Source organism: Drosophila bipectinata, chromosome 3L (genome assembly GCF_030179905.1).
Source record: "Drosophila bipectinata strain 14024-0381.07 chromosome 3L, DbipHiC1v2, whole genome shotgun sequence".
NCBI classification, from domain to species: Eukaryota; Metazoa; Arthropoda; class Insecta; order Diptera; family Drosophilidae; genus Drosophila; species Drosophila bipectinata.
Window position 1 is genome coordinate 17,577,883 of NC_091738.1, and position 26,075 is coordinate 17,603,957.

The following is a 26,075-nucleotide window of genomic DNA, read 5'->3' on the forward strand; positions in this document are numbered from 1 at the left end:
CTGGAAAAACGTTTAAATGCTGAAAATGGCAACAGTGCGTATGGGTAATTTTAATGAATACCTCGAAATTCAGTTCTAAAAGCCATAAAATTATAATATTTAGTGGTTACAGCATAATTTCTGATAAATTAAATTAATAATAAAAATAATATACAAAGAAGAGCGTAAATTTAAATAAAACCAACAGTGCGTATGAGTAATTTTGATATACTATTTTTAATGATGAGTTTTATTAAAGCTTTCTAGTTTTAACTGTTAGTCCTATCTTCATATTTATATCATAGCTAATAGCTTTCATAAAAATAGATAAAACTATATATTTATAATGTTTTTATTTATTTATAATCAAAATGGAATCAACAAGCTGCCATGAAAAATGTAACAGTACCGAACCCGTTAGCAGCGGAATGTTAGCCAGACAACAGTAAACGAAAGTGAGAGTTCGTATAAGAGAGAAAGTGTGGGAGAGAAAGAGAGAGTGCGGTGGAGAGAAGCCAGCTGTTAATTGAAGGAACTGCAGCAGGGAAAGCGGCGGCAACAACAACAGCCCGGCGACCGCAGCACGCAACACGCATCAGGCCAATCGGGCGACGAACCTGCGACCCGAAGTCCGAACGCAACTGTAAATACGAGCGGTTCTGCAGTCGGAAAATTTGCATGCACCACAACAAAATTCGCCGGCAAATGCGGCGCGCAGTATGCAAAACAATGCCGAAACGTGCAGTTCACAAACGACAGCCCAACTAAAGCACCAAACTAAACTCGAAACTCGATCGTTGAACTAAAGTTAAATCAACAAAATTATACACTAGCACTAGTAGTAACAATAGTTTTGATAATCGCGCGCGCAAAATAAACAGAAAGCCAGCTCACAAGGGTGGGGAAATACAAGATAGCCCCGCCATTTTCCATGGCCAGCAACTAATGCAAATTAGCAGCCAAAATGGTTGGAAAATAAACAAATATTTCTACTCCCCGGCCAAACCGCAGCCGCTGCCACATCACAAATAAATCAGACGGAGAGTGAAAAATAACATTAGCGGGAAATTCGAGAAATTGCAGAAGCGCTTGCCAAATATTTTGAGAACCTCAAAAGTGCGTACTGTGCGGTATTCAAACGATGAGTGGCTAGAAGTCACAATATATTCAAGTGGTAAGTAAAATTCTGGCAAATGGGTTAAAAATAAATATCAAATTTCGAAGAGGGATTCCCTTCACTCGGCACTGTCCCCAAAAAATGGTATCTTTGATTTTTGGGGCATTTGTGATAAATTGTAGCTATCGAATGATATCCCTTTCTGTGGTTATCAATGGGTCCTTACACATCCCATACACTTTAAGAATATTTGCTTAGGTTTTCATTTCTGATTTTAAAATAAAGTTTCCATTCCAAGCAAATGTTTGTAGTGTGCGGTGGATTTTATCAGATAACTGAAATTTTTTCCGAATAGCCATTTGTATCTGTTGAATGCTCTGTGTTGCGAGTGTCAGGCGGTGGCGACTCTAAGAGCCGAGATGGGTTGTGGGGACGGAATGAGGAATTGGTTTGTCTGATGATGTGGAAACTGAGAACGACTGACCATCACAGCCAGGCAGAGAAAAACCCCAGAAAGGATTCGCCGAAAGACGAAACGAAATTTGACAAATTAGGGCAAGCTGTGATGGAATGCCAAGAAAAGTAATATGGAGAAATGTTGGAGTGAGAATGAAATTCAAAAATGTAAATTGAGAAATGCAGATTAATGGGTTTGGTGAAGGAGTTATTTCAAAGAAAATATATGCGGCATATGCTAGAGATTGCTTGGAATGGTTTCCTAAGGTAATATGTAGCAGGCACTCTATAAAACACCTGACCCTTAAAGGTTAACCTTTCTTGATGATGAAATCCACGCCAAAAAGAGATAAACCCAGGAATGAGCTCATCCAGCTAAGTAAAGTCCAGTAAAACCGTAACCATCTAACCAAACCAGACTAACAAAAAGCCAGAACCGGGAAAGACGGAACCACCTCCACCTTCCATGGGTTACACTGAAACCCAATCAAAAGGCCGTTGCACTCGCTGACTAACTGAATGAATGACGTGCGCTCGCCCCTTCCTGCATTCAATCGGTTTGATGGCTTGAGTCCGAATGTAGAACATGAAGCAGCACAAAAATACAATATAAAGAGACTAAAAGAATAAAAGGATAATGAATATAAACGATTAATAAATACTTTTTCTAAAATAAAATATAATAATTTTTATATAAAAAGTATTTTTACTTATATTTTTTACATTTATTAATTAATTATACAGTTTAACTTATTTTTTTAATATTACCCATCATTCTTAAAGTACTGGGTACTATAAACCAAGCCATTGGGGAGGCGTATCTGAAGCATTTCAGCAGCTGCTGCTGCGACTTCGCAGTGCAGGTCGTGTAATTTGTCAGACAGATTTCTTTTAGTGCCAGGACAGTATCCCCATTTTCCCCAGCTCTTGCCCCGCCCTTTCGCACCGAAAAAATTCCGCCCACATCATTGCAACAAAACTGCTTCCTTCCTGCCTTTTGCTCTGTTTGGAAATGGTTAAGAGATGGTCAGACGAACTCCAAATTACCCTAACTTTTCAGATATTCAATAAATTTAATTTTTTTGTCATTTCTTAAAAATTAGCATTTCATAAAAGGCCTCTTAGGACTAGCTCTTGAGATTTTATCTAGAAGATGGTTTTCAATTTTGTGACTTTTTTTGGAAAAGAAGAAATGGCGGCATTTATAGAAACTGCTTTTCGGATAGGAATTGTAAATGGCGAAATTTTCCAAAAAGAAAAAGTGAAAATGGGAACACGTCAGACTGAAAGGGATAGAGTCGCAGGAAAAGAAAGAGACGACAGCCTCAGACATTGACATTTCAGTGCAAATGAAGTGATAAAACGTAAAGGCAAAGCGGCGTCAGCTCGAAAATTGCCAAAGGAATAGGAAGGGGGTGGCACAAATAGAGCTGGAATGGCAACAGGATGTGCTGTAAGAAGACAGGAGACAGAAACGCTGGGGAGAAAGGGGCAGACAGACAAAGCGCGTTGAAAATGCGTCTAATTTGATGGAAGCGATGCATGCCTTAACCTTTCGTCGGCGTCAAGCAAACAGACAGAAACAAAACCAAAAACAACGACGTAAGCAGCCAAATGATAGCATTTCCTCTTGACTCAAAGGACCAAGTTAGACAACAACAGCAACCACACGGACACGAGCTGGATATCCCGGGAAAGGAATGAGCCCGGGATTCAAATGGCGGAACAAGTGCCAGAGATGCTGATGCTGCTCCGCTTGGATCCTCTCCGGTAATTGATGGCCAAAGATGCACAAGAATTTATCGAAAATTATCCAGACTGCAAAGGGTAGCTGTTGGTGGCTCTTTAACGTAGGTCCTAGGGTTTCTTTAATATTCCTTGAAAAATAATACGAGTTTTTTTTTTTTTTTTTTAAGTTTTTTGCTAAAACTTTTCAATAACAGTTCTCTAATAATTAATTAAATGGCTTGAATCAGTGTTTTCATCCATAAGCCATACTACACTGGCTAAAGTTTCCTTCAGCTAATTAGCAAATTCCCAATAATTATTCATCATAATTGACAATTCACTTTTTAAACTAGTCATCACTCGCGGATGGAGAGGAGTTAACCGAGTTTCCTGCACCATCACCACCGCCAACACCATCAACTTTCAACTTTTTGTGCAGCATCAGAGGACAGAAAACGAAGAAAACTTTTGCAATTAATTACGGACAAGACCCCTAAACTGATAGGGAAGGGAATCGAGAGGGGTACACGTACAACTTAACCCATGAAAAAAAATTTCAAATAATAAAACTGAACCTAAGCCGACGCAGAGAGATAAGATGGGTTCTGCGTTCCATCGTAGTACTGCAATTAGTATTATTTTTTTTTTTCGCAGACGTTGAGGGAAATTGAAATGCATTCAATGTGGAGAAAGGGCGTGGTTCAAATATCATATCCAACTGCGATGTTCCACCCACTCTCATTGGCCTACATAAAGGGAATTAATGAGCGAGGGCAAAGGGACCCGGAGACCCTGACTAAACATCCACATCATGATAGATGAGTTAATGAGGACTTGGCCGGAGCTTCCTCCGTCAGGGCCAACGGATGATGGCGAAACTGTCAATTAATGTGAGCCAGCAGTTGGCTGATTATTGGATGTGTAAGTGGGAGGGCAGCTGGAAATGGGAAGAACACCTACGTGAGCCCAGAAAATTAGAAAAGCGAAGCTGTCGATGAGCTAAGTAGGCGTCATAAAAGCTAAAAGGGGCTCAGATGGGGGGAAACCAAAAGAAAAGCTAACGAAACTCATTTTTTTATTTTTTTAAATTTTAAGTAAGTTTTTTATTTAAAATTGAAATGAAAGCAGGCTCAGGTTTTAAAGACAAATTCTCTGGCCGGGGGAAAGGTGTACTATCCCCAGGCTGCCAAAAATTAACAGTCTCTTCACAAGATGGTCAGTCCTCGGCCGAGGACTATCAAAGCCATTCCTTCATGTATCGTTCCAAGTCAGTGCAGTTGTCGCCGGACATGTGGCGCAAGCAATTCAACAACTTTGTGTGCGACGTAGTGGTTCCGGAGGAGCAACCAATACACACCAGTAATTTCGATTTGCTTTCCGGAACCGTGGCACCGCCCAAATTCTACCTCCTCCCGGTTAAGGAGCATGTCCAGCCAGCTCCCCGAGAAACCAAACAGTACCGGCGGTATCTTAAAGCACCTCAGGCAGACAGCTCCCCTGCCGGCGCGAAGCGAGTCGTTGACATGGCTGGTGCCGCGCAACAGCCTGCCGATCTGGAGCCGGAGGCTGAGCTGCAACATGGAGGGATGCCAGCGGCACAGCGAAGCCGCTCGATGGAGGAACTACGATGTGGAGGTGGCGGGGCGGCTGTGGTCGCTTTGGGGCGGGCTGCATCCATGTGCACCCTGGTTCGACAGCACGGTGCGTGGCCGTCAGACCCTAGCAGTCTGTGTGGTCGCCTGCTGTGCGGCTAGCACCTTCCGCAGCCTGAGGATGTGGAGCCCAAAGCTGCTCGACGGGATCGTGCTCAACGGGGACCGCTACTACCGCACCAGCGTACCGTACCACCTCGGCGTGGGTGACATGTGTGTTCAGTGCGAGTTCCAGGACCTGCGATTCTTTGTTCAGATGGAGCTGGTGGCCTTCGGGCAGGTGTACAGTGACCCGGCCAGCACAGTTATGGGACTGCTCGAGGGCCTCAACTATTTCTTTACCAGATACCAGTGGGGCGTCCTGGAGTGCCAGGAGCAGCACCTTGCCTTCGGTCACAGCTCGAGCCGCGATGGAGGTTACTTCCTGTACGATTGCTCCGCGTGGGACTCTTCCCTTTTCCCCGTTAATATGGGTGCCTCCTACGCCCTGAGAGCCACCGAGCTCCAGGTGCTTCTCTACTGCATCGTGGTCACTTTGAACGTCCGACGACGGAATGTCGAGTTCCGGCTGTACAATGTGGACTTGACCCGAGTTTCCGACAGCCCAAGTCCAGATCCAAATTCCAAAGATGAATCTAAATAGAGGGAACTTCATCATCAAGTACTTATTCAAGTTTGGTATTTTAAATAAAAAGACTCAGTTGGTACATGAGCCATTATTAAGGTTTTCTTTCTGGCCATAAAAAATAGTAAATGCCAAGCTTTCCTACAGGCATTCCTTACCATTTTTTTGTGCGCATGTGCAACTCAAGACTGGATGGAAAACTAATATCACGAGAACCTGCCCGTCTTCATTAGAGTTGCAACTTTTGCCAGGTGCAATATTGCAGGCCATTCTTACCCATTGTGTGCCTTTGTGGGCTTCGGGTTTTCGGCCCCCTACCAGGAGCCACAACCATGATTAATGTTCAAATTAAACAAGGCCGCTCTGACGTTAATGACGACAAAAGAGCAGCAGCGATAACAATGCCACCAGCGGCAACAAACTAAGGCTAAAACAAAATTGTTAGTCACACCCCAGGCAACAGCAACAATGGCTTGTGGCAGATAATGATGGGCAAGTGTATATACTATATAGAGAAATGATTAGTCTGGGGGCTCACTCAATGTCGCAGCTGGGGCAGAAACTTATCAAAATGCAGGGTCATATAACAATGTTGTCCTAGGGAACTTGTTTATTAATCTGCTGGGAATATAAAAAACAAAAAGGAAAATGCAATGAAAAAAGTTCACTATTTTTTAGAATTTTAAATTATTATTTGAATAGCCTTAAGCATCCTTTGTGGTGTATAACTAACAAAAAAAAAAGCAAGTTAATAAATGAAAATATGATTCCATAAACTGCACTGTGATTGTGAAAACTATTCATTGACAAATTTAATAAATTTTTCACTTCATTTGAGTTATCAATTGGCGTGAGTTTAAGTCAAAAAAGATCGATATCCTCCAATTCGATTTGGCCATTCAATTAGTGGCGTCGATGGCAATGACGAAATGAATGATTGCTTTATTGACAACAACCGTCTATACAAACAGATATACTAGCTCCATTCTTCTATCAATATCGGCCATTATTGATTGGATTTCCACGCAAAGCTGATATGATGGAAAGTTCAGTGACGTTGTAGCTAGCATAATCGGGAATATAATTAATAAAGAGCATGATTTAGTGTTAATTAGGGAGTCAACCGACTGCCTACCAGATAGATAGATACCATACAATATTTATGTATATATATGGCTGATTATATGGCCAACAGCTGCTGACTGTAAAATTGTGCCCCATCCTTGCCCTCTATACCAAAAACGGTTATAAAGCAATCAATTCAATTGGGTAAAAGTTCATCATTTTTATTATTTTCATGGCTTCTGGTTAATTGAACTCATAAAATGGTGAATCAACAACGGCAGCGGCAATTCTGTTGGCCATGGCTACAAAAAAACATTGAAAACACTTCAATGAGCAAAAGGCAGAAAGAATTTCGAGCAAACAAGAGAACAACCAAAAGGAGAAGTGGCATCCAAATAGCCAGAAGTCTGAAAAAGACGCACTAAAATGCAGAATTGGCAAATTTTGTAAACAACCTGAAAAAGGGGATCCACCTTGACTGACTAGTCGATTGTCAGATACTCTCCGATGCAAACAGTCTACTAATTCAAACTGTATCAAAAATAGATGCTCAACAAAATATCTATGTTCTATAAAAACCTTCCCAAAAATATTCTTCAAATCCCAGCTTTTATCCATTTATTCTGTTGCCATTTTAGCGACTTTCGTCTACCGACAAATTGAATAAATAAATAATGAAATTATTGATCCGGATTATTGGAATTGTCGATGAAAAAATGCCAGGCTAGCTAAAAACAAAATATAAATAACCTCAGTGGCAAACAATAAGGAAAACTACAATTAATTGGCTATTCAAGTTGCTAATTGCATTTCAGTATCTGGACTAGAAGTCGAACAACTCAAAAGGCAATTGACCATTGGCCTTTTTGCCATTTGCTTGATTTGTTTTTCCATTCAAGCTGATTTTCCCCATTTTCTTTAGACGGCGTTTTATTTATTTATTTTTATCACTCGCCAAGCTACTCGCTTGGCCGTCAACACGTCGGACACATCAAAAGTGGAAATGGCTTCAAGAAATCCTTTTCGATTCTGCTGCCTTTTACGAATTTTCTCCTCCTTTGATATTATTTACCTAGGTAATGGCATTTGCTGATGATGACAACACCAGTTTGTGTGATTAAGTAAGAGAAGAAGTTCGATTGAAGTCAAGGATCTCGACTGGGCATTCAAGTGAAAAGCAAATACTCGAGAAAGTAGGAATTCAGTTGGAATATTCAATGGAAGGGCAATCATAGACTGATTGCTATGATTAGTAGCTGACAAATGTCAACCTTGAAGTTGAAAAAATACATATAGTTACCAGATATACAAAAGAACTCTGTTTACCAATAAGATATTAAAACTTATACTTCTTATGTTTCAATTATTCCTTTTTTTATTGATATATTTTTCAATGCATTTTGTGGGTGCTTCGTAATTAGTTGTTGGAAACTAACTGTGGACAGCGCCCCTGCGACCTCAGCCCCTGCGATTCCTGTTGCCACTTCCGCGGTTCCTGTTGCTGTTTCTATTGCTGTTCCTATTCCTGTTTCTCTGGCGCCGTTCCCTGCGGCGCTCTTGCCTGCGGCGTTCTTGCCTGCGTTCTCTTCTCTGGCGGCGACGCCTGGCACTGCCTCGACTGCCTCCACTGCCCCCACTGCCTGAGCCGGAGCTCGTGGGAGTCTGAGCGCCTGAAGCAGCTGCCTGAGGGGCAGGTGCGGCGTCAGCCGGAGGGGTTGAAGAAGACGGTGAGGTAGGGGACCCTGGGGTTGCTGGTGGAGTGCTTGGTGAAGTTGGAGTCGTCGGCGATGCTGGTGTGGCTGGAGAAGCTGGATCGGTTGGCGATGTTGAAGCAGGCGGAGTTGTTGGAGAAGCCGGAGATGCTGGAGTAGCTGGATCCGATGGAGAAGTGGAAGCAGGTGGCGAGGGGGCGGGCACACCCACGATCAGGGCCATAAGGCACAAAGCTAGGCACAACTTGGAGCGCATCTTCAGTGATAACTACACTTTGGATAACTGTGAATCTTCTGCTCCAATTTCGCCTTTTTATACAAAATTTAACAATCGAGTATGTTTACCTAGATCCCCAGTTGTGTGTTTAGATTCCTCATCCAAATATGCACACATACTTCCAGCATGTCTATCCACATATGTACATCTTAATGTTTTTAATTTTTGAATCTAAAATTAACAACAGTTTTTAGAAAAGTATACAATAGAATAAGAATATCACCAGTTTCAATGCTATTATGTCCATGTTTAAATAACCTAACACTGCAGACCCACAATGGCTTCTGTTTAAATATCTGTTTTCATATTGTTTGCATTTCAGCGTCTCCTATTTCAAGCTGACAAAACAATGCTTTAAATATAAACAAAAATAGAAAATTGAATTGATATTATTTATTTCACGTGCCTTTACGATTGGTACTACACGAGGTAGTACCAGTAATAACACTTTTAGGTAGTAATATGTCTACCATGTCTATGTCTATAATACTATATAGAAATTACAGATATTTAATATATTTGTTATAACAAAATAAACGATAACAAAATATAACACTATAAAAATAGCTATAGTATATAAATATGTATTTTGTTTAATTTTTAATATTTTCTGTCACCTAATTTTAGTCCTTAACCTTAACTAAGCCTAACTAAAACCTTAACCGGAAGTCCCATATAAGATGGCAATGCTTTTTTTTTTGCAAAATTTTATATTATTTTGTATTTATTTAAAATGTTAAATTTGAATTCAAATATAAAGTTAAGACAAAACTAAGTACGGAAAGAATATAAATATATCAATAAAGCTAAAACGCCTCAGTTAAATGGGAGCCTCCTGGGATCCCAAAACTATCCAAAAAATAAGTTACCACTAGTTACAACTTTCTACATAGAAAAATATTAAATTTCCGATCGTTATATGAGATCCATACCTTCAGGAGACCGATCCCGGTTATCCTAACTGTAGGCAGTTATTAGTTGGTGAAGACGGAGTTGGAATAAAGCTTTAAAACTGAGGGATCCAAATCAGGAACCATATTTATAGTCTTTTTAAGGTTACAAGGATATATAAATATATGCCAACATTATGGTTACGGCACTCATAGAAACCAAAATCCTTGTTATTCCCATTTTAAAGATTGTATTTGTTGTGCTTTAACTTTTTGGTATTTATTTCATGAAATTAGTTGTGAAATTAGTAATTGTAAAATCTACGGACAACAACCCTGCGACCTCCGCGACCTCCGCGACCTCTGCGACCTCCGCGATTTCTGTTTCCGAACCGCCCCCGTCCGAAACGGCCCCTGCGTTGTCCGCCCCTGTTAAGCCTCCTGCGTAGCTGGCGGTCCTCCCAGCGCTCACGCCTCAAGCGGCGCCGGAGCCGCTCGATTTCTTCTTCTTCAGTAGAGGTTGAAGAGGATGGAGTTGGTGAAGACGGAGTTGGAGAAGACGGTGAAGTTGGAGTAGTTGGGGAGGTTGGAGACGTTGGAGATGTCGGCGAGGCCGGCGATGCTGGTGGAGTTGTTGGAGAAGCCGGAGGTGTAGTTGGCGAGGACGGCGAGGCTGGTGGAGTTGTTGGAGAACCCGATGGTGAAGCCGGTGGTGAAGCCGATGGCGAAGCTGGTGGCGAAGCCGGTGGTGAAGGGGCTGGCACACCCACGATCAGGGCCATTAGGCACAAAGCTAGGCAGAACTTGGAAGGCATCTTTAGTGCTAACTACACTTTCGATAACTGTGAATCTTCTGCTTTAATTTACGCCTTTTATACAAAAGACCACAATAACCCACAAAAATCCCCAGTTGAATTTATGTTTACATAGACTTCGTTTTGTGTTTTTAGATTCCTATTGCAAATAAACTTAGACACGATTGTACTTTCAGCCAATTACATTAATATTTGCCATCTAATATTTATAGCGTAGTGTAGAAAATTTCCTTTAAACACAATAGAATTAAAATATCACCTGTTTTTGGCATATTGTGTCGGTATTTACATAAACTAACAGACGATTTTTTTTCAACCACAAAGGCCTGTGTTTAATTATCTGTTTTATTATTGTTTACACTTTAGTTCGCCGATTCTAAGCTGACAACACATTTCGTTGAAATCTAATGTCTGCTGTCTTGTTTTTTATAATGTCTGCTGTCTACTTTTAAGCTTAAGTTAGCATTCACCGGAAGTCCCATATAAGTATGGAATCCTATTTTTTAAATGAATTTTAGTTTGCGAAACTCTACAGAATAAAATTCAAATACATAGCTACCGTACAAATAACTTTTTTTACTTTTTGGACATTTTTTATTGAAAACCAAACAAGAAAAAATAAAAATTCCAGGGAATACAAAGTTGAGGTAAAATGATGTTGAGGCAGTACGATCGCCCACTTCCTACAATAGATTAAATAAAATGGCCAACCTTCTACAAATATGTACCTTGAAGTGACCATTGGCAGCGGTCTTACCTTTAAAAGGCATACAAATTGGTACATGGTAAAGCAAACTGTTGTTTCGAAGGCAGCAAAGATTTCCTGGCTTTATTCGCCTAGAAATACCTACATAATCCTTTGGTAACAAAGTGCGTATATATAAATTAATTTTGGGTCCCGTATGCTTTGAAAGACTTTGGAGTTACGGCGAAAACAAACCTAAACAAAATAAGAGTGGCCCAAAGTTAGGTCAAGAGAAGAATTTGTAATGACCCCTGGTACATGACGACGAGGGACACCGGGACTACTTTAGTCGATGTTTTCCGAACCCAGGCCAACCCCTTGGGTCTCACCTCAACACTATGGTTCAACACTCAACACCCTAAAAAGAACTAATACGAAGACCCAGGATAAAAATATTGAAGAGATACCACCCCACATGATCTTCCGTTAAGATTATTTTAAATTCCTCAAAATAATAGTTTAAATTAAGTTCAAGTAATAGCAATATAATATAATATGACATATGTATTAGAAGTCTCGTAGCAAATCTACCATGTATTTTTTCTTTTACAAAAACAAAGATTTTCAATTTTCGAACTTAAAGTTATAATCTTTTATGTATATCTAATGTAATCTTTGATGCTATAGTCCACCGTTCCGGCCCCTCCGATTTCATGCTGTTCTCAGAGTCAATGCACAAAACTAAGATCCTTCAGAATTAAGAATCGCAACCGACAAATCATAGCAATATTCACAGCATAGCAAGGATATAAAAATTGATGCCATTTCTATCTGTAACAACCAAAAATCCCATTTTTTATAATTTTAAAAATGATATACCATCGGTTTAAAACTTGTTGTTTTCTATATGCATTTATTTTAAGTTCATTCTCTGGGTGGTTACAAATTAGTTATTGTTGAATCGGCGGACAACGACCCTGCGACCTCCACGGTTCCTGTTCCCGAAACGATTTTGGTTGTTCAGCCTCCTGCGCAGCTGGCGTTCCTGCCTGCGGGCGCGCCTCAAGCGGCGCCGGAGGTTCGCGATTCTTTGTTGTTCAGGGGATGGAGTGCTGGGAGTTGCTGGTGTTGGTGAAGCCGGAGTTGGAGAAGACGGTTCAGTTGGAGTAGTTGGAGATGTAGGAGTAGTTGGAGAAGTTGGAGTAGTTGGAGATGTAGGAGTAGTTGGAGAAGTTGGTGTGGTTGGCGAAGTTGGAGAAGCCGGATCGGATGGCGACGTTGGAGAAGCCGGAGATGCTGGATCACTTGGCGTTGATGGAGAAGCTGGATCAGTTGTTGGATCAACGGCGGGCACACCCACGATCAGGGCCATAAGGCACAAAGCTAGGCACAACTTGGAAGGCATCTTTTTGGCTAACTCACTTTAGAGAACTGTGAATCTTCTGCATTCGCTACGCCTTTTTATACAGAAGACCAGAAAAATCCCCACTGGAACTTATGTTTACCTACACTTCCTATTGTTTTTGTAGATTCCTACTGCAAATATACCTACACACTTTTGCAAATATAGCCAGATGCTTTCAATAACTTTAATATTTGCCATCAAAAATGTATAACACATTGTAGAAACTTTCCTATCGTTATTTTGGCCTATTGTGTCTGTATGTACATAAACTAACACATGATTTTGTTGAACTATAGAGGCTTTTGTTTAATTATCTGTTTCGATGTGGTTTAGATTTCATTGTCTCTAGTAGAGACTCTCTACTTCCAAGCTGAGAACACAATTCTTTGAAATCTTATAAGTTATTAAATCGGGCTTAAAAGTTAAAAATTATTGTTCAAGAATTTAATTCTTGTCTTATTTCTATTGAAACTAACGATTGTTACATATATTTAATGTATTTTTTAGGAATACGATTTTCTATTGTTTAAAATAAACGATTTTTTATTGTTTTAAATATTGTTGTTTAATTCAATTAAAAAGAAACTACACAATAAACATTAAACTATTTAATTTTCTCTATAAGAATAAAAGGGATAAATAGATATTCCTTATAGAAATAATTTAGTATATTTTAGGATGCCTACTTTTAAGCGTCAATTTCTTTTTTTTCAAAAGTCCCACATAAATCGGCTAGGATTTTTTCCAAAAACTTTCAACATAATTATGCAAATTTAATGTGGTTGTATTTTGGGGTTTAATAAAAATGACTTCACATATAACAGTTTTTAATTATAGAAAGAAATATTTACAAAATAATATACTATGTAGATAAGACCATAAAATAAACTGTTCCAAGAAAAATTGTTTCTAAATTTGTTTTTATTTTGAGTCGTTTATTCTTTTTTCTTTTTATCCTATTTAAAAAAAAAAACACTCAACCTTTAATGCTCTTAATGTGTATAGGATGTTCTTTATTTCAAATTATGGGACATTACAAACATTTTTAAAATCTTCGGGAACGTGTTTCTCCATTTCGAGATCTACGACCCTCTCTGGATCGGCGACGTTCTCCGTTTCTGCGACCTTTCCGGTTTTTTCGGATTCTGTGAACCTTGCGCCCACCATGCACTCTTCCATTCCTGCGGTGACGGTGTTTCCTTTTGGAGGAATTCGAGCTTGAACTTGAGGACGGCGTTGCAGAGGTCGTCGAAGAAGAGGACGATGATGCAGAAGGAGATGAGGATTTCGCTGGCGAAGGATCTGAAGTGGTTGGTGAAGTGGTTGGTGATGGCGAAGAATCAGGAGTCGCGCTGGGTGATTTAGAAGGACTTGGACTTTCACTGGGGGATGGCGAAGGATCAGATTTAGAAGGAGTCGCACTAGGACTGGGCGAGGGTGACGGTGACGGCGAAGGATCAGGAGATGGACTCGGCGATGGTGAAGGATCAGGTGTAGGGCTCGGCGATGGCGAAGGATCAGAAGCTGATAGTACGCCCACTATCAAGGCCAGGAAGCAAACCACCAGAACTCCTTTGAATGACATTTTCAGTTGAATCACTCTTGCAGATAATGTCTAACAATATCTTTGTTAACGTATTTATAGAAGAATCTGTCACTTCAGTTTACTTACCTAGATTCTATTTGTGCGGATCTGTTTCTTATTTCTTAAAGCCAATATTTATACTGACTCTGTACTCTATTTGCCAAACAAATCATAAAAACTTTCCATTGTTTTTAATTACCGATAAATATTTATTCTAATAACACGCGCCATTTCTTAACCTCTACTTTTGTTTGATGAGCTATTTTTTCTTAAAAGTGCTACAATATCTAAAGCCTAAAACAGGTTCTGCTGCTCAGTATCCAAAGCTAAACCCAAAATTTTATAAAACCGAAAGAGTTTCATATTTTCAACAACACAGTTCCCATAAAGGCGTTACCGCAGAGACAACAAAGGATTTTCGATTGCCACCCAATTAGTGTGAATCCTTCGTGCCTGGTTGCGTGGCATAGATTTTGTTGGTCTGCAACATATGCAACATAATCCGTACGTTCACCCACAGCCAACGCCCTCTACTCGGTTGCACCCCTGGTGCCCTGGAACTACAGCTCAATTATTGTCAATGGTCTCTTCAAAATTATGTTAAATTTACCATCGGAACTATCGAAGCATCCACACAAGAGCACATCGGTAATGAGTGCAGCTACCAGCGAACAATAAACACATCGAATCCGGGATGGTACCATATTTTGGTGCTAATTTATGCAAATTAGAGAAGGGTCGAGGGGGGGATTAACACATAAATTGCATTTTGGGAGGCTGTGCGAGTGTTAAGCGTCTAAAGCCTTTCAATGAGGTCTGAACTTTAACTAAATTGTTTGTTTGTGTCTCTCATACATATATGAGATTAAGGAATGGGGTTACTCGCTAATGTCATGGCAATCCATATTTGATAAAGTATTTTGGGCTTCAAGCCGCCATATCTTATATCTTATATGACTCACATTTTTGCTCACATTTCGGGGAAATTAAGAAGACTTAAGCCTAAACCGCTTAAGAACCGAGTGTCCATGGAAATGGAAAAGGGAAGGAAACCGAATTAAATTTTATACAATTTTCGGCAGAGGGTTTTAAGACCATGAGTGGAGCTTATGGCTTACACTTTAGAAAAACTGGCCTCTACTAACCAAATTTTATTTTAGAAATATTTTAAAAGAATTTTAGTTTGCATTTATTTTTAAATTTTGTTCCAAATCCAAGCCCCGTAAAGGGAAATGTTCGAATAGAATATCTTCAAGTTGTTAACAGATTGCTTGACATCCGGTAAATATTTTCACAACATTCAGGGATTTTCGCAACACCCTTTCCGTCCAACTCTCCTTCCATATCCTGTGACAAATCAGTAAAAACGTTTAGCATGCAATTGACAAACATTTTTCAAAGCTCTACTGAATCCAAAGAGGAAAAAAGAATCCGGGGGGTTCTGGGGCAAAAAGAACGAAATCGGAAACATCTATAGAACCGAGGGTGTGGCGGAACAATGAACAAAGCTACATGGGATCGGGCTGTAATGGAGGGTAAGGGGAATCGGTGTAGGAAACAGAGTGGAAAACCGATGGCAGATTTCAGTTTTTGGCAAGCCGCCTGCAGTTGAGACCACAAAAACCGAAGGCAGCCCGGAACAGGAGCAGTGTATAACAACAACAGGGGACCACATCAAAGGCAACACAAGCTGGGAGGCCCCACTCTCAATTTTTCTCCTCTATTTTAGCCCAGTACCGTCTCTATAAGAGGTGCAAATATGTGTGCCAAAAGCCATCCAGTCCTCCTCTGACAAATGAAGGGAATGGAGCAAATGAAGAATCCAAGAGGACCTCGGCCCTCGGCCTCCGTAAATAAAAACGAAACCCAGCAGAGTAACAGGAGGGTTAACCGCAGAGGAATCGAAGGACACGGGGTGCCAGGCATTATGGGTTAACAATGAACACCTGGCATAATTGAGACCAAAGTGTGAGCAACATTCGACCGCACTCAGGTGGTTCTTGGATGCAGGATTCAGGAGGCAGGTGCCAGGATGCGGGATATATAGCCGTACTCGAAAGGCAACTGACCGCAAATGGAGAATCAGTAAATTGTCAATGGATAAACAGAACAGGAAGCAAGGGGCTTGGAATACACTGAAAGTTACCACTAAAAACTCTACTGACTATGAAAGGATCTCCCTGTTAATTAGAACCTAGGATGTATGAATCTAGAATTCTTTTAGCCATTTTTGGGATTAAGCCGTATGCTTAGAAATTCCCATTTAGCTCCATTATTTTAAAAAATTCAACAAAGGGCGATTATGCCACATTTTGTTTACCTTCTAGTGGGTGCTACTCAAACCGACACAAAAAACAACAAAAGCCGAATGCACAAAGCCGCCGGGATTATAATTGCACTTGTTTTTGTTGCCGTTTCCGGGTGTTTGTTTTGTTGTTGTTTGTTAGTTAGTTCATTGTTGTTGTTGTGTGTGTGTGTTTTTGGTTATGCAACACATGTTTTAGTGTTTTCATTTTGCAACAAAGGTCAGGTGAGTGGCAACCTGTGGCCAAAAGCCAATATTGTGTCCCAAAGATTAAGTGCATCGCCACCAAAAAAAAGACCGAGTTAGAGTGTAAGTGAGATGGGTGATGGCTTTTAGAAAGAGATAGAGACAGGGAGGGAGTAAAAGAGTTAGTGGCTGGTGAGGTGAGTGAGTTTAGTTTATGTTGCACTTTATGTGTGCTCGGTCGGCAACCCGAGCCATAAACTAAAGCACCCATCGCAAGCCAACCAAACCCAAGCCCACTCTCAAACCCGAAACAAGGACCTCTGCCCACCACACCAAGTGCACTTGACATCAGGCTCTGTGTGTGACTGAGTGCGGGTGTGTGTGCGTGGGTTTTGTTTGTTATGTGTATACATGCAAATTTGCCAGTCATATTTTCGTACATATATGTATCAAGATACCTACATACATGCGGGCTAGTATCCTTACACTCAAGAAAAACTATAGTTAAGAAATAAACCTGAGGTTCACCAACAAATAAAACTAAATTTCCTTCAATTATGAGTCAACGTGGCGTATAAGTAATATTCCCCATATAAATATTACTCATACGCAACGTTGTATACTTCAGATATGAGAAGTTTTTACTCTGCATGTTTTTAGAACCCCCTTGTATGCATGTTGTACTTGGTGTTTATCCCAAAAATTATGCTCTTCGCATGCCTCCGGGTCGTCCATTTCCCAGCCCTTTCACCCTTCTCACTTTCTCGATCCCCCGTCCATGAATTACTTGCGTCGGGCTTGTTTTTGTTGTGGCTGCTTGAAACCAAAGCGAGCGGCTAAACATTTGCCAAGCTGTTGCCTGCCAGACGGCTTCTTCTCTCCCTTTGAGCCATATATTTGGTCGCGTCTTGTTTGACTCTCTGTGTGCCATAGTAACTGTGTTTCTGGTAACATAATCCAAACACATATTCGCCCACACATCTACTAAAGCATCAGCAATTCCCCAAATTCCCAAACAATTGTGGTTTGGGCTAACTTTTGATAAAGTTTTAATTAATTAAGCGTATGTATGTTCGAAAGTGGAAAATGCCAATAATTAAGTGCTAACAATTATGATGAATATTGGAAAATGAGAGCTTTCATTTTGCTTCCATACAATATATATATTTGTTTCAAGCTCGTGTACTTTAGTGCCCGAATAAGCCCTCTAAGCTTAAAATGCAGATTTTTATGGCCTTTCGTCACATCATCACGAGTCCATCAAAATAAGCTCCTCGGGAAAATGCACTGGAGACCCTTGTCTTGGGGGTCTCATAAAATGCATAAATTTTTAATAAATCCCACACACACACACTCTAACAGAAAGAGATAGTGTCAAAGTGTGGGAGGGGGAGAGCTGACAAAATGTGGTCAAGGGAACGATGAGCAGAGGATACCCCGTCACCATCCTTTGGGTTTTTTTATGCTCCCAGGATATCAACACTTGCAGTTGTTACACTGTGGAAAATGGTTAGAAATATTTCAGATACCTTAATTATACTATTTAAAATAAATATGCATATCAACAAGACTTTTATGATATTTTCTGTCAAATGTTCGAAAAAATCGGATTTAACAAATACATAAAATATAAACTTTTTTTGTAGTCTATCCTTCCACATCCAAGCACAACTTAGTCAGCAGCTTTCTTAGAAGTAGTCTCAACAGTCTGGTGCCTGACATCCACTAAACTGCAGATATACAACTGCAACACATAAAAAACATTTCTTTTTACTTTCTTTTTCTGTTAAACCCACTGCAACCCATGCAACCTAGCAATTTGTGCCTCCATTGCGGTTTACCGATAACAGTTGCACTTACGGCAACAATATAAATGCCGAGTGCAAGTGGGGAAGCCGGCAACGAGCCAGCCAAACAGCAACAGGAAAAATAAATGTCGAACAACAATTCAGGAGTCAACGATGGTGACACAGGGTCGAGATTGCCGAGGGGATTTACACCTGTCATTGGGTTGGGATTTAATTCCTTGAGCAAACAAACAACAAAACGAGAGGCTCTGAAATGAATTTGGAAAAGAGGATATCCCTCAATTTCAGAATAAATATAAAGATAGCTTAAATGACCATGATCATTCCAAAATATAAACCAATTACTTATCATTGTCCAACTTAGCAACTGTCTAACAAAATAAAGAAATAATTTAGAAATTGCTTTGGCAAGATTAGTTTACTTTAGTCTTGTCTAAACGTCCAAGCTTGATTTTGATTTATGGCCATGGAATTAACTTACTAATATGCAAATCCATTTTAATTTAGCGTAACAAAGTCAAAGGCATTTATGTCGAAACTTAATTTGGGCTTTAATCCCCATATGTGCTGTCCAAAGTCAACACAAGGGGCCTTAACATCTATATCCTTGGTGCACATATGTATAAGCCCATAGGATCAAGTCATCTGGCTCTTAAAATTTCCTCAATTTGGATAAGACAAATATTTTCACCTGATATTTGCATAAATTCTGCCTTTCCCAAAATACTTAGAGAAGCCAGCAAGGGTCTTCTCTAAACATTACAAAGTTGTTTGTTTGATTTGACAAATTGTGCGCAATTTAATTTCAATTTAAATGTTAATTTCCTACGCCCAACAAATCAAATTTAGCGTTACTGACTTTTAATAAATCACAAACTTTTTCTCTGCAAATGAATTGGTCTGCTAAAAGCCCCCGAAACAGTAAACAGATGATTTATGCCATTTTATAGAAATTCGTGTACTACAAGTTCTTTTCGAAAGATTCTGGTTTCCAGGGTGAAAGTATGGAAAAGTTTCAGAAAAGTTCTTCAAGAGTCTGAATGTGAAATCTGGACTTGTAAAATATTTAATTTTCTATTTATTTTTGTGTTATTTGTTCAACACAAATGCCCAACATTTCAATCAGCTGTAGAACGTTATATGTATACTCATTTCAATATTTACTTTAATTAAAAAATCAAACAAACACCTATGAAAATGTTGTGTAATTATGAAATTTATTTTGCAGGACTACAATTATGGACCACCAACCAAAAACTGATTAAAATAATTCGATTTGTGACCGAATGAGGCCAACATGCTGAGCTGGCTGATGATGGGTCTCGTCCAGCTAGTAAGTGGGGATATATCCCCCGATTTCTACGCCAACACCACGAGTTGGATGGCAAATAATGAGAGTATGTATACCACGGAATTAAATCATCGTTGGATTAGCGGAAGTGGTTCAACAATCCAACCGGAAGAGCCTGTTTACGGCACTGAGCTGCCAACCTACCAGCACTGTATAGCCACCCGGAACTCCTTGGCGGATCTTTTCACAGTCGTTCTCTATGGAATAGTCTGCTGTATTGGCCTGTTTGGCAACACACTAGTGATATATGTGGTGCTGAGATTTTCCAAAATGCAAACGGTTACGAATATCTACATCCTGAATCTGGCGGTGGCAGATGAGTGCTTCCTGATTGGCATTCCCTTTCTGCTCTACACGATGCGAATCTGCAGCTGGCGGTTCGGGGAGTTCATGTGTAAGGCCTACATGGTCAGCACCTCCATCACATCCTTCACGTCCTCGATATTCCTACTGATTATGTCGGCGGATCGCTATATAGCCGTATGCCATCCGATCTCCTCACCCCGCTATCGTACCCTGCACATAGCCAAAATAGTATCGGCAGTGGCTTGGACCACATCGGCGGTGCTGATGCTGCCAGTGATTTTGTATGCCAGCACGGTAGAGCAGGAGGACGGGGTGAACTACTCCTGCAACATCATGTGGCCGGATGCGTACAAAAAACACTCGGGCACCACCTTCATCCTGTACACGTTTTTCCTGGGCTTTGCCACTCCGCTGTGTTTTATTCTCAGTTTTTACTACCTAGTCATAAGGAAGCTTCAGTCCGTGGGCCCCAAACACGGCACCAAGTCGAAGGAAAAGAGGCGGGCCCATCGAAAGGTCACCCGGCTGGTCCTGACCGTGATAACGGTCTATATCTGCTGCTGGTTGCCCCACTGGATGTCCCAGTTGGCGCTCATCCACTCGAATCCCGCCCAGAGGGACTTGTCGCGCCTGGAGATACTCATTTTCCTGCTACTGGGGGCTCTGGTCTACTCTAATTCGGCGGTGAATCCCATATTGTATGCCTTCCTTAGCGAGAATTTCCGGAAGAGCTTCTTTAAGGCGTTCACGTGTATGAATCAGCAGGAAATCAATGCCCAATTGCAGGTGGAGCCGAGTGTCTTCACAAAGCAGGGCAGTCGCCGGCGCGGGGGATCCAAGAGACTGCTGACCACCAATCCGCAGATGCCACCGCTGCTGCCGTTGAATGCCACCGGCAACAATAACTCATCGACCACCACATCCTCCACAACGACGGCGGAAAAGACCGCCTCCACGGGAGCTCAGAAATCCTGTAATTCCAATGGAAAAGTAGCGGCTCCACCGGAGAATTTGATTATTTGCTTGAGTGAGCAGCAGGAGGCCTTCTGCACGACCGCCAGGAGAGGATCGGGGACAGTGCAGCAAACCGACTTGTAACCTATTTTATACAAAATTAAATACACCAAATTTTAAGAAATAAAATTTTATTATTTAGCTAAGACTAAGCAGTATTAGAGTGGGAAATAAAAGTAAAAATACCGCACAACGATTTACTAGCAATATGTGAATTATCTTTAAAAGAATTTAATTAAAAAACAAACAATCCCCATTATGTAATTATATATTAATTTAAGCCCTTAAGCTGCCAATGAATTAGCTTCTCCAATCCGCTTAATCCTAAGACTCTTAAACTTAAAACTCCACCTTTGACACTAAACTTCTTGACATAAATTTAAGAAAATTGCTACTTTTGCAGTTCAGATATCACAATTAACCAATTAGGTAATTACCCTGAATTATGCATTTAAAAACGCATAAGACAGGATTGCATAAAATAAGCAGCTTAGCCAGAGCCAGAGGCAGAGCCAGAACCAAGTCAGCCAGAACTCTCGTAAAATGGCAAATAAAAAACTTTTTACGAGGGCAACTGGCATTGGATAAAACCAGATGAGTCAATCCAACTGAGTATAGAAGTCTGCCGGAATCGGAGGCTGAGTTTTAATTGAAAAACTAAGGACGCCCCCTGAAAGCAGACACTTTTTACAATGTTAGAGTGCATTTCCCCCATAATTTGTCTTTCCCAAATGAAATGAAAACAATGAATAATTTAAATGTCACTGGGTGCATACTAATGACAGTCCTTAATATTTATTTTCCAAATGAAAATGAATAAATAAACTGAATTGATTTGGCAAACAGTATCTCATGGAATGAGCTGAATATTGTGTAATGTAGGCTAAGTAAGTGAATTGAATTATGTAAATGTGCTTGGATGTGTGTCAATAAAGCAAAGTTTGTATAAAATATATTATTATGATTGCAAAATGGAAGGGATATTTAATTTCAGAAAGAACTACTTAAATTTTAATAGTGAGTATTAATAGTAATATTCCTACAGACTTCAGAAAGGATTAAGGTAAAAACTTCTATAAATTCTATACATTCCCTTTGGCTTTTCACATTTAAAAGTTTTAAAAACTTGACAAGCATTCCGCCTTATTTGTCAGTGAGAAATTCTGAGAGTCTTTGTGAGCCTCGGGTGTATTTTTGTGCCGGCTCTGTTGTTGATTTATTTGGATGCGATTGAACTGAAGTCGAGTTAAGAGCTTTTAAGCCAGCACACTTCGGAGAACAACCTGCCAATATATTGTATTCTGCTTACTGCAACCGGCATTAAATCAAGTTTAGAAACTTGGCTTTCTGCCACTGGCTGGCATTTTTTTTTACTTTCTTGCTTCCTTACTTTGCTGCTAGAATGCTTTCTCCCCATTGATTTATGCGTTTCAGCGCGCCAGCATAAAGAGTTGGTTTGTTTCGAATGGAATCCTGGTATGGATTCTCAAATACGTTTACCTGCCTGGCCCCCGACTTTGACTGCAGCTGGCCCAGGTTGGCCACCAAAGGTGAGGAGAGAAAATGTTAACTCAAATATGGGGAAAGCAATTCATTGAAAGGCAAAAATAAATAAATGGCAAGACCGTTTGAGCTTTGAGCTGTTTGCTGGGGGATTTGCGTAAGCCGAGCAAAGGTAAAAAAGGAACGACAGCTTAGCAACTTTTCGAGTGCAAATTTGTGAGTATTTCCCCTGTTTGGTTTTGGTTTATTTTACCTTCCGCCTTGGCATCTGTATCGTTATTGCTCCTGACTTCTAAAGGCCTTTGATAGTCTTTGAATTCCCTGAAATACTATTTCACTTTTCATGAGAAAAGTTTCCCAGTTTGAATTTGATTTCTGGGCTAAAATGTGGGTATTGCAGCACTACGTAAGCTTTAATTAGTTAATTAGTTTGTGACTTTGGAATTTCAGTCAAATATTTGCGGTCACCTGGAGGGCAATTGAATTAAAACGCCACAGTTTGCGGTTGCAGTTTAACTCATTTGATGTCTGATGGCAGTTCCATTTCTTCATATATCGATTTTAGACGAGCTATCCTCTCGCCAAGATGTCACTGTCAGGAACATTTCAAAAGCCCTTTTCGGAGAAGTCGAAAACAAGGACGAAGCAGCAGCCGGAGGACCATTGTCATCAGCGTTAACAACTGGGCTTGCTGGCCAAAACGATTGGAAACAAACTAGTGTTGGCCAGCAAGCATGGAACGTGGGCTATTAAAAGTCATAGTCATCTGCACTATAAACAATTTTATGAAAGATTTAATAAAATTTAAAAAATGACACTACTCTGTTATTAATCTAAATTAGTTGCTTTAAATAAACTCTAAATTTTGCATAAAATCTTGTATCTTCTATAGGTTTCAGTGTACTACGGCACCAGGATAAAACTTAGTGGAAAAAATCCTCGCAAAATCCGAAACGTGACCCAGTGAAAAGGGAATAAGTGGTTGTAGTTTGAACCCAGGAGCCCGAGGACCCCACGGCAGGATCTGTTGCATTTTCGGCTGGCGCACAGATTGCGTTAAAAGAAGCTTTGTCTGCTGGCCTCCTGGCTGCTTCCGGCCACTGAATGCTACGCCATCTGGGAGTCCTGAAATGGGCTTTCACCCCTTTTCCTCTCTCCTCTCCAGCACCTTCAGTCTTATCCTTGTCGTAGCCATTCGTTCCCACCAGTTTGTCCGGTGTGGCTGGCACTTAGCATTTCATTATTGCCGTGATTGGATTACGCTGTAAATGCATTTCGCTGTTGTCGTCAGAGCCGGCCAGTGCCTTAAGGTCCTTGGCCTGGTCTGCTCTGGACTCTAGACTGCGGAGTGCAAATGGTCATCGCCTTAAAGGGCAAATCCTCTACAAGCGAAGGTACACTCTTAGATGAGAGACTTGCATCTGTGGCATTTTTCTAAGCCACTTATTAATTGGCTGACTTAGGTGTGGTGCTATAAAAAAAACTAGTTAAGTAAATAACCACTCAAAGGTCAAAATTCTTTATTCCCACTCTCACCTTTGAATATTTCTGTTAAAACTTTGCTCATAAATTTATATACAATTTTCTTTGATTTATGTCAGATTTATGCGTGTTTGTAAACTGCTTTCAAAGTTACTTTGAATTGCACCTGAGCAAGTAAACAAATAAAAGTCTCTGCGGGTCAAGCCCCCATTTTTATGATTTTTTTGCCCAACTATTTTGTTCAGACGGTCAACTCGCTGGGGTATTACCCACCCCAAAAGACTCTTTAATATAAAGAAACAAAAATAAATAAATGTAAAAAAGAAAAACTTTACCTTCATTTCAGCCAAATGCATAATAATATTTACGCATTCAATTCAAAAACACGGAGGAAGGAAAAACAAATTTCAATAAAAATTTTCACAAAGGATTGGGGAATAATAGAAGAATTTATTTTTTTCCACAAAATGCAGCAGGAAAAATAAGACGATTCCAAGAAGGAAATAATAAAATAGTACCCTTGTTTTCCTTATTTAAAATATAGTTACACCTAATTTAATAACATGGAAAAATATAATATATTTTCTTAATATTAATCTTAAATACTTTGCATTAGCTAGCCAGTTAAATTATGATTTCAATTTAATCCAAATGCAGTCACGACTCTGGCCAACTTTCCAAAGCTGTTGGATAACTGCCGTTGCGGTTGGCATTTCCATGCATTTTCAGGACAAGACCAGGACCAGGACCATAAGCCAAGGCAACCAATGGCGTTGGCGTTGGCGACCAATGGAAACTTGTGTAATTGATATGTGCGGTGGCAACTTTCTAATGGAGCTCTAAGCTGGAGATGCCACGCAAACTGTCGGCTACCCCCCTGTCGTGTTGAATGGACAGTGTCGAAAAGTTTGCGGTCTCCGGAAAATTGGGATCGCCTGGCTGCTCGCTCCACGCTCCTTGCCACACGTGGCTCAAGACTGAAGATGCAAGTTCGACACAATTTGCCCACTAGATTGTAATTGGTTTTGCGGTGGATGCCTGCAGATGAAGCCCAAAGGTTAAATGCAGCAACACGAGTTGGCAATTAAGAAAATTCAATTTAAAGGTAAACTCGATAGGTTATTCGAGAAAGTAGAACGATTTTTGGATTTGAATTTTTGGATAAAACTCAGTGTTTGGTTCAAGTATTTCATAAATTTATAATTAAATCTTTTTTGAGATAAAGTTTGGAAAAAAAAGTAATTTATATTTTCCATGACACCGAAAAATGCCTTTGCCTTCATAGTTTTTAATGACTTCAAAGTTCGTGTGACCTTTAACTTTGGAATTCCTGTCCTGGCTTCGCCCCGCGACCCCCGCCGCCTTTAATCAACCGCCATAATTTTGTATGTCATTCCCTCACATGGAAAATGTACGACGGGTGCCCGTCACACAGGTCCTCCGAAACATTTAAATGCCATTTCAATTACGCGCTCTCTATCCCAGTCACCCTATCCCACCCTCAGTATCCTTGCAGCCAAAAAGCCCCCGCTATCCCCGCGTTGCTCCATTATTCGTGGCAGGGGCAAAAGCTTCCGCTTCGTTAGTGCAACGTTTACGCACAAATTAACACGCTGGCAACTGGAACTTTTTGCCATCCAGGGCGACTGCGAAACACAAACGACAAAGGGTTGGCAAAACACACAGCGACCGAAAACCGGGAAGGATTGCACACTCAACCAACAGAAAATATAAAAAAACTTTCTCCAGTGAGATCAAACAAAATTAAAAAGCATAATTTTTATATTTTAATGAGCAACAGAAACAGAAGCAGCAGTTGCGAGTTGTCGGTTCTGGCTCGGGAAAAGTTATTTCGAAAAATTGCATAACATAAAAATGAAATTTCTATTATCCCATGGAATGCAACAGCCCGGTGCATACCCCGGTGAATGGATTTCCACATCACGTTGCATATGGGTTTGGCGTATGCAACTGGAATGCATTTGCATTAAAAACGGGAATCCTAAGTGCATGCCGATGCCTGCGGAATAAGAAATGTCTGCATCGGATGCATCCACATAGGGGGATAAATGGTAGAAATAGTTCTCTGGGGTTGAGTTAACCCTCCTCGCCTGGCCCATTAAAACACA

General features: G+C 40.4%; 3 protein-coding genes across 3 annotated transcripts; 2 read left to right on the plus strand and 1 right to left on the minus strand.

Annotated features, from left to right (window-relative positions):
- The first annotated feature begins 762 nt into the window (after nucleotides 1–762).
- AstC-R1 (Allatostatin C receptor 1) lies at nucleotides 763–21,836 on the plus strand. The gene is made up of 2 exons (XM_017233985.3): nucleotides 763–1,153; nucleotides 19,519–21,836. The coding sequence occupies exon 2, from the start codon at nucleotides 19,588–19,590 to the stop codon at nucleotides 21,043–21,045; it is 1,458 nt and encodes a 485-aa protein (XP_017089474.2). The 5' UTR covers nucleotides 763–1,153; nucleotides 19,519–19,587; the 3' UTR covers nucleotides 21,046–21,836.
- LOC108120367 (uncharacterized) lies at nucleotides 4,321–5,644 on the plus strand. Its single transcript, XM_070280259.1, has one exon. The coding sequence runs from the start codon at nucleotides 4,706–4,708 to the stop codon at nucleotides 5,573–5,575; it is 870 nt and encodes a 289-aa protein (XP_070136360.1). The 5' UTR covers nucleotides 4,321–4,705; the 3' UTR covers nucleotides 5,576–5,644.
- Nucleotides 8,081–8,590, minus strand: LOC122322260 (uncharacterized). The gene has a single exon (XM_043213951.1). The coding sequence runs from the start codon at nucleotides 8,588–8,590 to the stop codon at nucleotides 8,081–8,083; it is 510 nt and encodes a 169-aa protein (XP_043069886.1).
- Nucleotides 21,837–26,075: the final 4,239 nt, after the last annotated feature.

What these genes read in the sequence shown, in the direction of transcription:
- LOC122322260 (XM_043213951.1), bottom strand. Translation starts at nt 8,590, where the DNA reads ATGCGCTCCAAGTTGTGCCTAGCTTTGTGCCTTATGGCCCTGATCGTG.
- LOC108120367 (XM_070280259.1), top strand. Translation starts at nt 4,706, where the DNA reads ATGTCCAGCCAGCTCCCCGAGAAACCAAACAGTACCGGCGGTATCTTA.
- AstC-R1 (XM_017233985.3), top strand. Translation starts at nt 19,588, where the DNA reads ATGCTGAGCTGGCTGATGATGGGTCTCGTCCAGCTAGTAAGTGGGGAT.